Here is a 15,855-nt window from a genome sequence, read left to right on the forward strand (position 1 = left end):
TTTACGACTGAAGGTGAGGGTAGTACAGGTTGACAAATACGCAAATGTCGTAGTCAAGGCCAAGAAAGTGACGATTAGTGGAATCATGCCCTTCAAGACTACTTACCTTGTGTATCATAATCTATGCGTACGCAAAAAGATTTTTACACGCATCTCTCTGATAATCAAAGTACTCTCACAGTGAGGAGATATAGTACAGTCATCTTCACTTGTAATTACTTAATGATATAACGGTGAATCTACCAGTGAATAGAGTGAGTGTTGTTCGATTCATTGTAGCGTAGACAACCAACTTTCACTTCGTAGAAGTATGTAAGGGGCGTCGAGGGGATTCTTCTGATAAAATGATCTAAAAGAGTGTCAATAGGCAAAACAATGATTCTGCTAAACTCACACAGCAATGTTATCAAATGTTACACGACGAGAAAACTCAGTAGCGAAGCGGAACGACGGTGGCAAGTAAGATTTCGATTTTCATCGTTGAAGCAGACAACAATCATATTGAACCACTCCAAAAGTATACATATTAATAATAATAATAATAATAATAATTGGCGATAGAAATGACACTACCTTTACTATCATTATTCTTCGACTTTTTACCAGGTGTCTCAAACATACAGTAGAACTTCATAAATATATAACCATTAAGCATGCGTATATGGCCGAAAAAGAAACATACGTACATTAATATGAAGACCTATTCTGACCAGAGCAAATACTTGGGGTCATTAAGTGTCATATAAAATTTGCCTAATGGAAACAATGCAAAGCTACACAGTCACATAAAAATATCCGCGCATTCAGAAAATAACGCCATTATATGAAAGGTCAACTGATGGATTTGAAGCTTTTTGAAAAAAAAAATCACGGTTGACCTTTAATGCAGTGTTTCTTGTTTTTTTGGTCCTTACTCATCCATACTCAGATAGAGGCGTGTATCTTAAATTTAAAAAAAAAAGCGGAAACAGTGCGGAAGGATGCATGTCAGAGGATGTCAAACTTTAGTAACACGTCAAAATTCAGCCGTTCAAAGCACTAACCAAGGTCTGACGTTTCTTTAAGACACATTCTTATAAATTATTCTCCGTCTTTTGTTCTTTACAAGTAAACATACCTGTCTAAGTATTCATTTATGTATATACGAATCATATAAATTGCACGAAACTATGAAATTGTTACTTTAATTATTTAATTTATCATAGAGTAGCGTAACTGTTATGTTAGTATGAAGGAGTCTGCACAATCTTTTCATAAAATATCTTGTTTTTAAAGTATTAAGTAAGTGCAAATTGCTAAGCAATATTGAACAAAAAGCAAGCGCGATTTTTAAAAAAGCAAACCTCTCGGACGGCCAAGCTAAAAGAAATATTGCAGATTTTATTTAAGCGCTTAAGCACTAGCTCCTATCTAATCTGCTTAACCTAAAACGAAATGTTTCTAGCCTCTATTTGAAATTGGTATCATCGTGCGTCCCTAGTTTCAGTTGGGCCAATACCGAGGCAATCGCAGAGTGGGGACCACCAAACGGCTTATCCCATTAATAAACATCGAGCAGTATTCATTCATTTTTCAAGCGTCAAGAATACGGTCAAAACAACCATGAGCAAATCTTCTAAATGTGCACATTTGAGGGCGCATGTCTGGAAGATCGTTTCTGGTTGGCGAATACACTACCAGATACCAAATAAATGTTAATTTAAATGCGGTTAATGGAAGTGGCGTAATCTGGATACAAAAAACCTGACTGAATACTTTTACCACCAAATGGGAGATGAGTTTGTAATTTGGGCATCCATAGCTCGCCCCGAAGTGGTGGTGCGAACTCGTATTATCCACTGCCACACATACCGAGTAATAAAAACCCAGATACCCAATTCCGGGTATCGAGTTCGGGTCATACGGGTTTGCACAGTGCAATATACTAATCACAATACAGTGATGATCAGTTATCTCTGTCATCAAATCAGTTAATCAACCCCTAGATCTTTCAAGCTGCACACAATAAGCACAGAATTAGCATGTTTATATACATACATTTACCTATTCTTTTGTATAATTGTAGGATGTTATCCGTAGAGCCGTCGGCCAAATTTCGAAGTTATCACTGAAGTGGCAATAAATGCCCGCGCTGGTACCATTGTCTTCTGCACGGCTAATACAATGAAATATCTGATCCAAATAATCCGTGATTTCGGCCTCTTTCCACGTCACATAACGAGTAAGCTAAGCATAGCGAATGTCCGAAACGAGACCCCCTTCACGACAAATGCATTATCAAGGGCCAGTTTATATCTAATTTTAATCCACGGTGAGGAAATGCTTCCTAGTTGAGCCAGGTAATACATTATAGTCAATAAAAGAATATCAGAAACGCAAGACAAAATTGTACATACTGATTAGAAGCTGTAAATGCTTTCGTTTGATGTTGATGAAAAAACAGGCTTTCTTTGTCAGAGTGCAAATGATATAGGCTGGGGTGGATAACGTTATCGTCTTAAACTCACCAACTGTTTTTAGCTGTGTTCAAGTACGGCGCAGCGACTGCCTACGAACCTGACTTTGCTCGAAAATTCGTAGAAAAACAGGATATAGCTAAACTCTACGGTGACTATGAGAAACTCAGTCATACCAATGAAATTGCTTACAAACGCATCTGGCTTCATCTTAGAGGACGCCGTAATGAAGGCTAGCCGTTACAACGCAATTAAATTTGAGTATATTGCATGGTCAAAGTGTATAAAAAGGTGATGTAAAGAAAAATAAGGCAGGCATTAGCTAAGAATAACGTTTGCTTATAAGGGCGGTATGTCTTAATCACTCAACATCGTTGTATAGCTATATCTTGTTCCTTAATTGGACATAGTTTTAATTCGTAGTAGTTCGACTTACTCATGTGGACTTTGATTGACGAGAGCAGATCTCGTTTGAAATCGTTTTTTACGGGAAATTTTACGGGAAAAATTTTACAGGAAAATTCTTAATTAGTTTAATCAACGAAGTTCAGGACAAACTTCGGGTTGAAATTTTGCTCAAGCTACGTTATCCCTCATTGATTGACCATTCGAGCCTTTATCTACGTTAATATGGTGCATGCTCATTACTTCGTCGTCGTTAAAACATTTTTAGATATCGACAACGCGGCCACTGTAAGTATATATGACAATCTGTACGAAACACACACACATAACCTTGTGACAATTGCTAGAGGGGAGCCGTTGTTTTTTTGTGGAATTAAACTCACTAACCAGCAATGACACAGACTAAACTCATTGTGATGTTTCGAATTAACCCCGAATTAACCCAACTTAATTACATTAGCACATTGTCGACTAGCATCGTAGATGGTTGACTAAATGTTTTGAAGTTTCTGTCCGATTGGATTAGCTTAAATATCGCATCATACGACTAGCCTTTTTCGATACGAAACGAGGCGTCTTTATGTCTGGCTTAAAATCGAAAGCACTTCGCATGCCCCTGAACCTAATAGGTATACACGTTCCCACTATAGTTTCACAGAGATACCGTCTGTGCCCACTGTTGCACTACATAACCGCTCCTTAATTTGCTGCTCAATGCATACATTAGTAAAGATATTTTCGTTTATTTGGCCTATGAAAACGAATAGAGGTATACACGTTTCGATTAGCATATGGTAGACTTGACCACAAATTTCTACAAGGCCTAATTTCTAAGTAAAATCGATCGTCTGGCACAAGCGAAGCTCATGTGCATTGTATTAGCACATTTGCATTTTTTTGTCACATGAGTTGTGCATGTATTGGTGCGTAACACGTTTATTACCGTGAAAATGTATATGTGATTATCATGTTATCGCTTTTTTCTTCAGTGCTTTCTCCAACGAGGTCATAAATAGGATGTACTTTTATCCAATCGCAATGAATTGCAAAACACGGTCTAAGCGCATCCTCGAGTAGAATACAGCATATTTATAAAGAGAACCTTATAGAGCTTAGAGTAAAAAGGGTTTCATTGGCCCTGTTTATTGGAATACTCATATTAATTAAACTCTTTGCATCTTGGATTGCTTTGATTTTCAAACCTATCAATTGCATTGGCATTATAAATGAAAGTGCTGAACGATGTCTATCGGAACAAGGCCTATTGTCTAGTCTTGACCAATCTAAATACCATGTAAAACTCTGGGCCGTGGTTTTTAATGAGCTAGCTTTTGACGTCAACTTTATAATTGTTTACTGGTAGATTGCTTGGCCGATCTCACAAATGAACCTGGAAGCACATCAAGATTTTTATGGGTATTTATGGGATCCGTGTAAATGTTATTATCCAATGCACACATTAGTAAACAAACTTGTCACCGAAACGGTTAAACGCTAGTTTTGAAGATGTATTTAATAACTGTGAGGGCACCCTAACTAATATCCTCGCCTTTGGAAAAGCGTTCAAAAAAACCAATCACATAGAGCAGTTCGAATTTCTTATAAGAATCTGTTTGCAACGTTCAAACAGTAACTACTTAATTACCCTTGTTGAACTTCTAAGTGTACCCAATCTGATTTTGAAACGCTTGCTCGGACCGTAGATTTTAGGCTGTGCTATATGCATTAAAGGGTGTCTCAAGACTTCAAGATGTCGAAAGGTATCGAAAGATCATATCATACCTCTGTTATGGCTTTATATATCTCCTTAAATTAAGTGGAATTCAACGTTAACTTCAGTTATGGTCTTCTTTGCTCTAGGAAACACCAGGCATCGCGGAATCTACTTCCACAAATGGTCGCGTACCCGAGAGTGCACTAGCTCTGGACTTCGACGGTAGGTAAAACGTGTTGTCACCGTGGGTCGAAGACGAAATAAACTATGTCTTCTGTAAAGTACGGCTTAAAAGGCTTTTGATCGGCCAGTAGAACACGATTATGATTGCAGAGTCAGTGGCTGAAGCTTTATGACGGCTCCAAACCCGTGTGCGCGTTATAAAGGATAGAGCAAGAAACAAATATACGTTTCGTGATACGCAGAACAAACATTATTAAACTTGTACTAAGCTTAATAAATTAATAAAGTTGTAGCTTGTTACTTTTATTTGCGTTTTTTTTTTCTGTATCATTAAACAAACCTTAAAAGTACGGTTGGAAGCATATACGTCTACTTTTAATATTTTTTTAGTTCAACAGGCGATTAATTTCGAATAATTATAGACATATCACAAATTTCTGACTCCACTGGGGGCCAATTAAATGTGTTTACTGTACCACTTCTATCATCGGTGGGTTAAGGCAGAGGATTGGCCGAAACATCAGAGCCAGTGCGAATATTACGAATAAAATAAGGTAACCTTTGTTTTTTAGACTGGGTCCGCTTTACATATGCATACATACAGCCCACTGCGTAAAGGTATATGGTTTATCACGTTATAATAACTTGCCAAGCAGAATTGCTTGCATAGTTTCTTTAAAACTAACATTTCCACAAGGCGTACTTCTTCTTGTTCGTGCATTAAGCGGAATATATCGATTACAAACATATTAAGGGACACGGAAGGGTACTGATATACATTGTTATAAGCGCTCCATCAGTCTTGTAGAGCGCTCTAATAGACCATATGACACTGCAAAATATAGAAAGTAATTCATACAGGTGGGTAATAATATACACGCTATGATCTTCATCGGAATGATCAGTTTATGCCTCAAATAGCCAATAGATTCCTTTTCATTCAGAGTTTACATTGTACGTCTAATTGAAATCAATAGCACCGCCTAGGAAAAATGAGACACACATAGAATCGGTTTCTACATATAAATGGGTACGTGCACCGTGTTTTACGTGTGATGCTGGCACCAAACACTTATTCATACATCTAGCCCCCAGCAGACTACGAAATATCTACACCCGGTTTTGGACCTCACGTGCCCCTAAGTTTAATATATTTTAACATCTAGCAGGTTGGAAGGTGGACCGGCAACTTAGGAAATTTGCATGTTTATTGAGGACACCGTAGCTAAACATAGCGTTCTGCAAAAAAATATGCATAACTATACCCAATTAGTTACTCAAAAAATAAATATCGTAAATATTTTTACTTACGACAGGAGCACCTCTGTCGTTATATTTTTCGCCTCGCAGTCAAAGCATATTTTCAACACGTTGAAGCGTCTGCTACCAATGAGCGAGCCCATATAGAGGCGAATCGTGAAACTGTAAACATTCGAATTTGAAGAACAAAGGAAATTAAATGTTGTACAGAAAACAAGACGGCGCCAGTTGATTCGGGGATGTTCGCAAGGAGGGTGTCCCTTGTTATCTGTGTGTGCGCGGATCCTAATGATAATTGTCTATTTCGCAGGTAAAAACAAAGATATACACATGACATAAAAACTGAACACCCTAATTAACGTCGTTACCAATAATTTTCCTTGAAGCCAATTTGGCGTAAGATGTAAAGTAAATGTTATTTTTTAAGGCATAGGTAGCGTTGCGAAGAATGCGTTTCTACGTCAATTAATTAAAGGTGACAAATTATCTGACGACATTTATAACGATTTCTTTAGAAATGATATTGTGAAGTGGAGTTATCCGTGAATAACTTGTCGTGAAGGGTTGATTGTTGTGATTAAAACGACCAAAGGGGGATGAATAAATCGTCGCGTAGTACATGTAACGATGTGATACACGTAATCCTGGTCAGAAACAGACAGATAATAGAAAACTCTAGATACGTAGATTGTTATGATTAGATATATAATATATACTGATATATAATAAACGCTACAATAAGTATAGTGTTTTGTCATTAACAACAAATCATTTCTCGATATAGGTGTATTCGTTTATCTTTCAACACAGGTAATTATTTTTTTCTAAAGTATCAATCGCATAATTACAGCATGAAAAAGGGTCATTTCAACAAAAATGATTTGTTTTAAGGCCGTTTATAGTTATGCTAGCACATATTTTCCGTAAGGAGCTTATTCTCATACTGAAGTCTTATATTCAAGTTGAATCTTTTTGCTTTTTCTTAATTTCGCTCTACTTAGCTATGCATTTTCTGAAGTCTAGGATGTTTTAAGATTGCTCATGAACAATTTTTTTTTTTGTCATTTTGCCAGCTGACCTGCGACAATCTTTAAAGAATCTTTTTTCGTCTGCCGAAATGTTTTCTGCTTCTGGATGTTCTCTAATTGGAGCCATTCGTTATTTGCACGGATCCTCTCGCCGGCTCATGAAGTGGGCCGAGGTGTCCGCTGTACTACGACCATTCTATCTGAAGGTATCATTTTTACAAAAGGTTGCTATTTGGTCACATTAAAGACTCAAACGTTCGATTACTCATGAAGCACAACCCTTTGATATTATATATGCCAAGCGTGTATGCTGTCATGCATATTAAGTATATCCAGAGGCGCGTTAGTTTCTATCCAAAACCCTTATTCACATGTCGACTTAAGCAAGCATGTTGTGAGTATTCATTTCTACACAAACGTACGTTGTAGTGGTGAGGTATGCTTTTAACCATGAGGTAAACCACAACAAAGAGTGGAAATTTTATCACCTGTTGATTCACCCGTGTTTTCTCACATTGCTTAATTCACGTTTATAGGTTCATCCCGATATGTTCATGAAATTTCCTGATCAACAGAGAACCAATGAGGATTCCCTTAAGGTCAGTGCAATACGATAAACGTTGATTTCGTGTTTTTGGATTTTTTATTGTTATTATTATAGAAACATACGTATTTAGAAAGACATGGCATTTATGGTTGATTATTTTGGAATCAAAAACTTTGGATCACTTTCACTATAGGTCCTGAAAGATTTAGTCACAATTTATCGTTCCCTGCAATAGTTTTTTTATTGTTTTCTTTGTCATTGCTTTAGTTTTTTTTTTTAAATACTTGCTTCACCTAAATAATAATTTCAGTGACACTCGTGTGTCAATCCATGAACGGAAATATAATAGTGCGACGCATGGAAGTAAATATCATTTATTTGGTCACCTGTGTTTCCTTTCCAGGAATTAAATTCATATCTTGAATCACTAACAAAACATGAGGTTCCCACAAAAAGGCGGCTAGAATTTTTTATGAAGAAGAACGGATCCGACGAACTAAGCAAACTGAAGATCAATCTCCAAGGTAATAATAAATTAAATGCACGAAAATATGCAGTAACCTTGAAATTCTCGAGTTTAATTGTATTTATAGTGCGTCATACTGCTCTTACTTGAGCAGATCCATAATTTCTTGCTGAAATCCCATTACCCAAGGTAGTGTATTCTCATTCACGCTTGTCAAGAAAAACTACACGATTAACTGATAATAATTTAGAATTCAAAATAAAATGCAAAACTACAGACTTTCAACTTCCATCTCTTGTTTATTTATCAGGTAGTTTCTTTCGCCACCTGGCCCGTTTTTATTCATTGCATCGAAACTAAATAGAGTTGCAAACATGCTGATGGTATGAGTAAAACTGTTGTTTCATATTTTTACTAATGATTTTTTAAACGGGTGAGTCTCCTAAGCGCTAGCTATGAGAGCAGATGTTTATATAACCGATATCCTGGCAAACTTTTCCTTCGCCTCTTCCTTTGTATGTCGATTTTATTTCTTATATGTGTCAAAGGCAAAGCGCTTTTAGAGACGTTAAGATACGTTTTAAAGACAGCAGGACTTCCCACTGATAACGTGTCCGCAACAAAAATGAAAGTCATCATGGAAGATGAATTTGGGTAAGCTGTACAGAGGCCCTCTAAGAGTAAGCAAACTAACTTTGGCTATTAATAGAAGCAATGTGAAGAAAAACTAAAAGAGTGTAGACTGTCGTGACACTATTTTTTTCGCGAACACTTAAAACCGCCAAAAAATGTACTCATCCAATTAATGATGCATATTGATGATATTTTGTGCATATATATATACATATTGTGTGCGTATTATTATTTTCTACGTTTGCTTCTTTCTAATCGAGTATCTAATGTCGTATGAAAGGATCTGCATGGATTTGTAGTCATTGTCCTTCAGGAAAGTCCTAGTAATCATTTGAAATTCTTATTTTTGCTTGCTTAGATTTGTTTTTGGTGACGGCCTGTTCGGCAGAACGCACTGATAAGGTAAACAGCGTTGTTTGATAATATACTAGCGATATTATTCGCAAACTAAAAAGCAAATACATTTCAATGCGTACAATTTGAGGCTTCACTCCCTTGTTGCAGCGCAGCGTAAGCTATTGATAGTTTTAAAGGCGATTTTCGCTACCTTGTTTAGCATAATCTTATTATACATTTACACAGCTTTCATGAATCTATATATTTTGTAAATCATGTAACAAGTGCTGCTGGTATCCTATAACCACTAACAATACCATAATCAAATTTGCATACTGATATAACTATCGAACTCAAGTGAATCATCGATATGATTAGGCCTTGCCAAGTAACGAGTTACAATCATTTTATTTTTAGTCGTAATATTAATGAGTTTTTGGTGGTGATTGGGTATCGCGTGTCGGTATGATACATTCACAGATACAAGGAGGAAGACAGTTTGCATTGGACGATGCACCCTGATGATCTTGCGAGTTTTCGGGGTCCCTCAAGGGATCAAGGCCTAATGAGTTTTCTTGACGAAAATGTTGAAGTCGCTATGGAAAGAACTCGTACAGCCGCTCCTATTATTGACGAGGTAAGTCAATTTTAAAATTAAAAAAAACTGACTGTTTCATATCTATAATAACTAAACTATAACATTTTTGATATTTAATTCAAGGTCATAATAAGACACCGTCAATGTTGTGCTTCTGATACACGAAACGTCTTTACTCTGTGGTTACACTGGACTTTTTATAGAATCGCCGCAAGGAGAGCTTTGTCTGTTCATGAAGAATTGCGTAGATATATTGGCATGAAGCAATAAAAACGTATGCGCGAATATAAAAATTCAACAATCGATTAATACATTATACAGTTTCTAATATATTATGTATTTTTGCATTTTGCCTCTATTCTCATGTAACGATAAATGTAAATTGTAAGAATCTGCAGGTTTGCCGGTTGCATATCAAAATCAAACTTCAGATTATGACTTCTGCCATAATATTCTAACTTTGGGTTTTTTATTACTTTCCTAGCGAATATCTGATCAAATCATTATAGTTTAATTAACGTTTGTTGGATACTAGTACACATATATTGTGGATATTTTTGAAATTTTCAGATATTACGCGTTGAATCAATAATCACGTCGAAGCTGGGCGTGATATCTGTGGCATGGGAATGTGGCTGGGGTGTTGCTCATTATCGCGCCGGTCTTCTCGCACTTTTAAAGCTTTGCGAGCAACATCCCGATGTTGCAACAGTCCTTCGGGGCAGAAAAGTTTCTTTCGGCCAGGCATGAGACTCCTAAACCATATATTGGTGATACAGTCGAATCAATTCTTGCATAGAGTGAATAAACTGTAAGAAATAAGTAAACAAAATTTAAAGCAGAGATGGATTTGACTTAACTTATTGCCCTCATCTCGTGCGAAACCCAGCCAGAGTAAGCTGATCATGACAATGCGTTTATTTTCAGTGGACAGGGGTTTCGCTTGAAGGCCATATTGTTTTGTCGGCTGGTGAGGTGAGAGAGAGTTGGTTGAACTTTTTGAAGCGCCTAGACGAACAGCTCAAGTAAGTAAGGACTATTCACCATTTCGTTCAAGCCGGAGTCAACGTTTTGCCATAAATTTGCTTATCTTTACGACGTGGGGCTAAACAATAAAGTCGGATTTTTGCCGTCATCCACTATCTAATCTAAGCTTTGCATCCTACTTCGGAACTACATAAATCTACCATTTGTCTGTGGTTGAACTTATTCAACAGGTTTGTCGAATGGGTACCTCAGGCGGAGAAACAGCTGTCTTTAGTTCTTCGAGGGATTCAGGTGTCACATGAACGCCTTAGCCATCGAACGGTGGCCTCCATGTATCTTGTACAAGTTAACAAGTTAACGAGATGCTTACAGAGGTGTGTACGGTGTTTCTGAGTCAAACCTGTTGGTAATGTCTATTTCATATAATGCTAGAAAGAACGTATTTGGCAACAAATCTAAATAAGGATACAAATCAACCCACAAATGAACTTTTCTCAATATCTTAAAATCAAAGTCAAATCACAAGTTTTGAAGATTAGTGAGCTGTTGTTCAAGATTCTCTTGTTTTTTATGATCAATTTTTAAACACTGTCAACCCTTTTGCAGCTCAATTCATCAACCTCCAAATCGACTAAGAATTTCCCCCTGAGTTGTGCGCAACCCTGTTATGTTACTTCCAGCTTTATTTGTTTAACGAATGAGTTTGTATTCGAGAGTTTTACTTAGTTGTGCTGGTTTGCCTCTGTTGGTCATGCTCGCATCTTACTTAGAACTCACCTGAAACGGGAACTGTAGAATTGAAAAAGTGTAAGTCATAATTAGAGGACTTTCATTATATATCGATTGACTTTCGCACATTCTTTCAGGTGGCTCTGGTTGAATAGCTATCCCCCAACCCTGCCAGAAGACCTGGCAGCCTTCACCCTCGTCGTAGAAGGCGACGCCGGACCACTCATGGTATCGCCGCAAGGAGAGCTCATCGCCCCATCTTCGTGTCCGGCCCAGCTATTTGTTGACTTCCTCGAACAAAACCTTGCCAGGACAGAACAAATTATGCTACGGTATGGCATATTTTATAATGTTTCATAACTTTCAAGACAACTGGTACATGTGGAGATGAGTTGATTTTAATAAATTGTAACAACGTAATAAAAAAAATTGTACTACACGTTGGGGAGCGTTGCGGCTTGTATTACCAACCATAATTAACAAAAAATTCACGTTTCATGGACTGGCTCTTCAATGAAACCTTATAAAAGTTATAAATGTTGAGCGTCACATACTTCACTTTGGCAAAGACTATAGAAGCAAAGAAGATGAAGGCAAAGTTGCACCTTTTTATATGTTTGTTTGGAATTTTAGTGTGTATTACATTGTATATAGTACAGCTTAGATTTGACAATTTAAAGATCTAAGTTAAGGAGCAAAATTTTATAAATCATAAAAAGGTCTTTAGAAGACAAATAAAGCCATCGATTCCTTAGCTGCTTCAACTGTTATTTAAAACGTTGAAGGTGATAATATGACATGATGAATTTAGTGATCCACTTATTTAGTTCACTTCATTTGGACGACAAATTAAATCATGCAGACTATGGAGAGTTGACGTTGTATCGATATCAAGAGCTGTGTGTTTTCCTTATCATATCGATTTCTATTACAGACACTCAATGAGTATTCTTGAAGAGGAGGAGCTTCGCGGACAGCTTATCTGGAAACTTGGTCTGCGCGAGCTAAGCAAAGATGACACAATTTCGTCACATAGAATGGTGTGTACGAAAATCATTATTCAACTTTAATAATTCACTTATTTAATATTGCTTATATACATGTTTTGGCGATAGATATCTGTCTGCATGCTTTACCCATAACAGTTTGCATTCCAGGCCGTCGACGTATTCGTGTATATAAACAATATTTCCGCAGCAACGCTCGCGTACTGATTTTGGTGCGACTCACGTACTATAAATAGCTTATGATAGCAGAACTCCGGAGCATAGCCAAATTGGTGCGTGGAAGAATTTAACGAACGAAAATGTACAGTTGATCAAAACAACAGGCGTACTGGAGGCGGGCGGTTTTTTGGGGCATAGAGGTGATGGGTATCGAACCACTGCTGTACGGACAGTGAGTGGCAGTTATTTAGCTTTTTAAACCTAGCGAAAGGACAGATTGAACCCGTAAGGTCATGGATTATCTAGAAATACAGGCTTGTGCACTTTTAAACGAGTTTTGATCGTTTTTTTTTGTCTTATTTGTCACTCTTGTTGCGATTTTCATCTGTTTTTAGTTCTGCCTTTTGACTACTTGAGTCATTTTTACCCTATACTTAACTCGTAACATGACCTTCAGTTAAAAACAGTTTTCGTATTTTAGCCATTTTGCTTAATTTTTTGCTCCTGATAAAAGATTTATCGCTGTTTGTTGTGATTGTCTCGTGAGCCTGACACATGACAGTCGCTCATTTAGTTCGATCGAATCAAATAATTGACCAAATGTGTTAGATGGTAAGTGGGATAATGTTTCTGAAAATAAACAGAAAACTGTGTCTGCAATTGTATTTTTATGATTGCTTGTAATAATTATTACTATTATTGTTCCTATCACTATAATAACTTCGGATCTCAGTGAACGTAAAAAATTCTATTCTCCTGAATAACCACCCAGTGATAAACGAATCAACAGAATAATCGTCCAGTCATCTTACTTGCGTACAGCTATAGCTTTGACAACTTCTTCCAGTATACTTGTAGTTCTCCGGCTTTCGAATCTACTAGTAATAAATAGTGCAGTTATATAAGTACTATATGTGCGTTCTAAATAGCATGGCCTGCCTAATGAACGCTTTATTTTATCATTTTCTAGGTAACTTGCTTGACAGATCTTTTAGCTCATTCTGATGAACTCTCAACACGGTTGCAGGAGTGCCATCTACGAATAAGCAACTGTTTTTCAGTACTGCAAGATGGAATCTTATGCATTCCTGCTAACTGGAAGATTTAGCGTAACACGATTCACAAGGTGCATCGTTGTTGACTGTGATTTCAGACAGTTTGAAAAAAACGTGACATGTGAAATTACGTTTGAGTGTTAAATATTATTATTCTGATGAGCTTTCAATAGTTAACTAAATATGACTATGTATAAAGATGTTGGGTGATTATAAGTAATTAATTGCATCTGGTGATAAAAATAGTGAAACTGTGCTGATTCAAAAAGATTTTCTTTATGTTTTTCACAATGGAAGGCATAAAACAATTAAAGCAATCCTACTACATAAGTACGAAATTACTGAGCAGAACTTTCCTTGTAAAGTTCGATAATATTTGGTCCACGATGTTAGCGAGCTCTATAATGAGGGCTGTCTACATGCATAGATTGTCTGCTTTGGTAAAATACAGGCGAATGCTCTATTTAGAAAACGTTATGCGGCCTTTATTATTATTTATCTAACGATCTTAAAGAAGATTGTATATGCTTTTCGTGGCGATTATATGATCAATGCCATTCTTTAGAGCATCTAGGAGATATACAACATCCTAGTAGGCAAAAAAATTGACGCTTTTTGGACTTTCATTGTACATTACTTCTGCTTCATCACTGTAATTGTTGAATCCAATTTATGAAGAGAACATTGCAAATATAGAAGTCTGCTACAAATGTTGGAAGAAAAATATATGTTTCTTGTTGTTAAAGAATTATATTTGTTTTTAGAGAACTGTTATGTTGTCTGTTGATAATAAACAAAGACTTTATTACACATATTAGTGATACTTCATTTATATTCAACTGTGCATGCTTCATGCATTGAGAATGAAGCATGAAAAATATACAAGCATTTTCGATATGTTTTCTACTACACGGGCCTTTTCTTCTTTTTATTACAGTTCTTCCTAAAGATAGGTGAGCGGCCTCTGCTACAATCGCAGCCCACTCCCTTCATTTCCTATGCTCGCAAAAATTAAAGTATCTGCTATTTTACATAGACCAATAGACTGATAGAAAGCTCAAGAAATGCTCTACTGTAGAGCATTCTTGAGTCAGTGCAAGGATGAACAACAGGAATAGTACGTGTGACACGCAGTACGTAAGTTAGCCGTAACATGATCTAAAAACCTAATAATCGATTCTATCGCATTATAATTACTCCTATAACCATCGTCAATTATCTTATATTCAGAAATATTCTTGTTTGTATAGTTCGAAAAGGGACATTTTAGGAAACCACGTAATTAGTCCGTATGCATTCTACTAAGCAGTTAATGCATTTAACTACTAAGCTTTCTTTAACTCTGTGCAATATCAACATAATGTACGTTTTTGTAATCGCGATCTAAAATTCAGCTCCCTATCGATGAGGCATTTCTATAATATATGCGTACAGTTCTCAAGCAAGCAGACACTGATATTCTAATGCATTACGCTATACATAGAATACCAAGAGCAGTTACGCTGTAAGACCTTTATGTTTTCGCACATTTGTGTTGAAAAAGGACTTTATTTTGTTAGAATCTCAGAAATATTTGTGCTTTCTTATGCTGTGCGATATTTTCGTCGACTGATCCTTATCCACGAGTAGACGGCATTCTTAAATCGTCTCCGATAATAATAATCATAATTTTTAACGTGAATGTTTATTTCCCTGATGCCTCGAATTTCTACCCCGAACGTCCTCTTTGTGAAACACGTCATCACGTCCTTGTCTCCTCATCACTGAGCTGGACGTGGCATAATAAGCAAACACATTATTTAAAGCTACAGATGCACTGCATCTACGATCATTTATTTACAATACACCCACGCGTCTTATGGACATTTAATGCTACTAGCACGAGTAGCATTAAATGTCGATATGATAAAAATAATGGGACACTCTACTAGATTTTTCTTGCAACTTTTCCCGAGTCAGTGATTTCTATGCAAATCAAGATAAACTATTATGCTTCTTGTACACGTGTTAGAAGTGTCATTGACTATTTTTGACCCATAGGATCCAGAATTAGGCTCTGAACTAAACCACCTTTAACCTCTAGGTTTAAGCGGCTATTAAGTTTTATTGGTATAGTCTAATTTCTATCACAATTGCCCGGTTGAAGAGCTGATTCAGCGTGTTTTTAGCTAACGGGTGAAGGCGATCCGTTACAACGCCGAAGACAGGTTTTCCGTTGCTATATTTTGCTCTATTAGTGGTATCACCTCGTCTTGGTGTTGTCTTCGCAATCAGCACTCAAACCATGACTCA

At 36.8% G+C, this 15,855-nt stretch overlaps 1 protein-coding gene and 1 long non-coding RNA gene across 5 annotated transcripts; both read left to right on the top strand.

Moving 5' to 3' along the window:
* Positions 1 to 40: 40 nt before the first annotated feature.
* On the top strand, positions 41 to 5,058 carry LOC111268295 (uncharacterized). 2 transcript variants are annotated; one of them, XR_002685138.2, is made up of 2 exons: positions 41 to 459; positions 4,722 to 5,058. It is a non-coding gene; the product is annotated as an uncharacterized LOC111268295 (long non-coding RNA). The 2 variants fall into 2 exon arrangements; XR_002685137.2 differs by having other exon boundaries at positions 45 to 254.
* A 1,111-nt stretch (positions 5,059 to 6,169) lies between these two features.
* LOC111268298 (T-cell activation inhibitor, mitochondrial) lies at positions 6,170 to 14,375 on the top strand. 3 transcript variants are annotated; one of them, XM_022847198.2, is made up of 13 exons: positions 6,175 to 6,328; positions 6,803 to 6,828; positions 7,092 to 7,252; positions 7,583 to 7,645; positions 7,997 to 8,117; positions 8,608 to 8,713; positions 9,509 to 9,665; positions 10,197 to 10,370; positions 10,554 to 10,651; positions 10,844 to 10,987; positions 11,480 to 11,674; positions 12,277 to 12,382; positions 13,536 to 14,375. In XM_022847198.2, exons 1-13 carry the CDS (start codon positions 6,258 to 6,260, stop codon positions 13,614 to 13,616), a joined length of 1,503 nt encoding a protein of 500 aa, XP_022702933.1. In that variant the 5' UTR covers positions 6,175 to 6,257; the 3' UTR covers positions 13,617 to 14,375. The 3 variants fall into 3 exon arrangements, with proteins under 3 accessions (XP_022702934.1, XP_022702933.1, XP_022702932.1); XM_022847197.2 differs by having other exon boundaries at positions 6,177 to 6,328; positions 13,479 to 14,375; XM_022847199.2 differs by lacking the exon at positions 6,803 to 6,828 and having other exon boundaries at positions 6,170 to 6,328; positions 13,479 to 14,375.
* Positions 14,376 to 15,855: the final 1,480 nt, after the last annotated feature.

The sequence above is a fragment of the Varroa jacobsoni genome, unplaced genomic scaffold (genome assembly GCF_002532875.2).
Source record: "Varroa jacobsoni isolate VJ856 unplaced genomic scaffold, vjacob_1.0 scaffold_1274, whole genome shotgun sequence".
In the NCBI taxonomy this organism is placed as follows: Eukaryota; Metazoa; Arthropoda; class Arachnida; order Mesostigmata; family Varroidae; genus Varroa; species Varroa jacobsoni.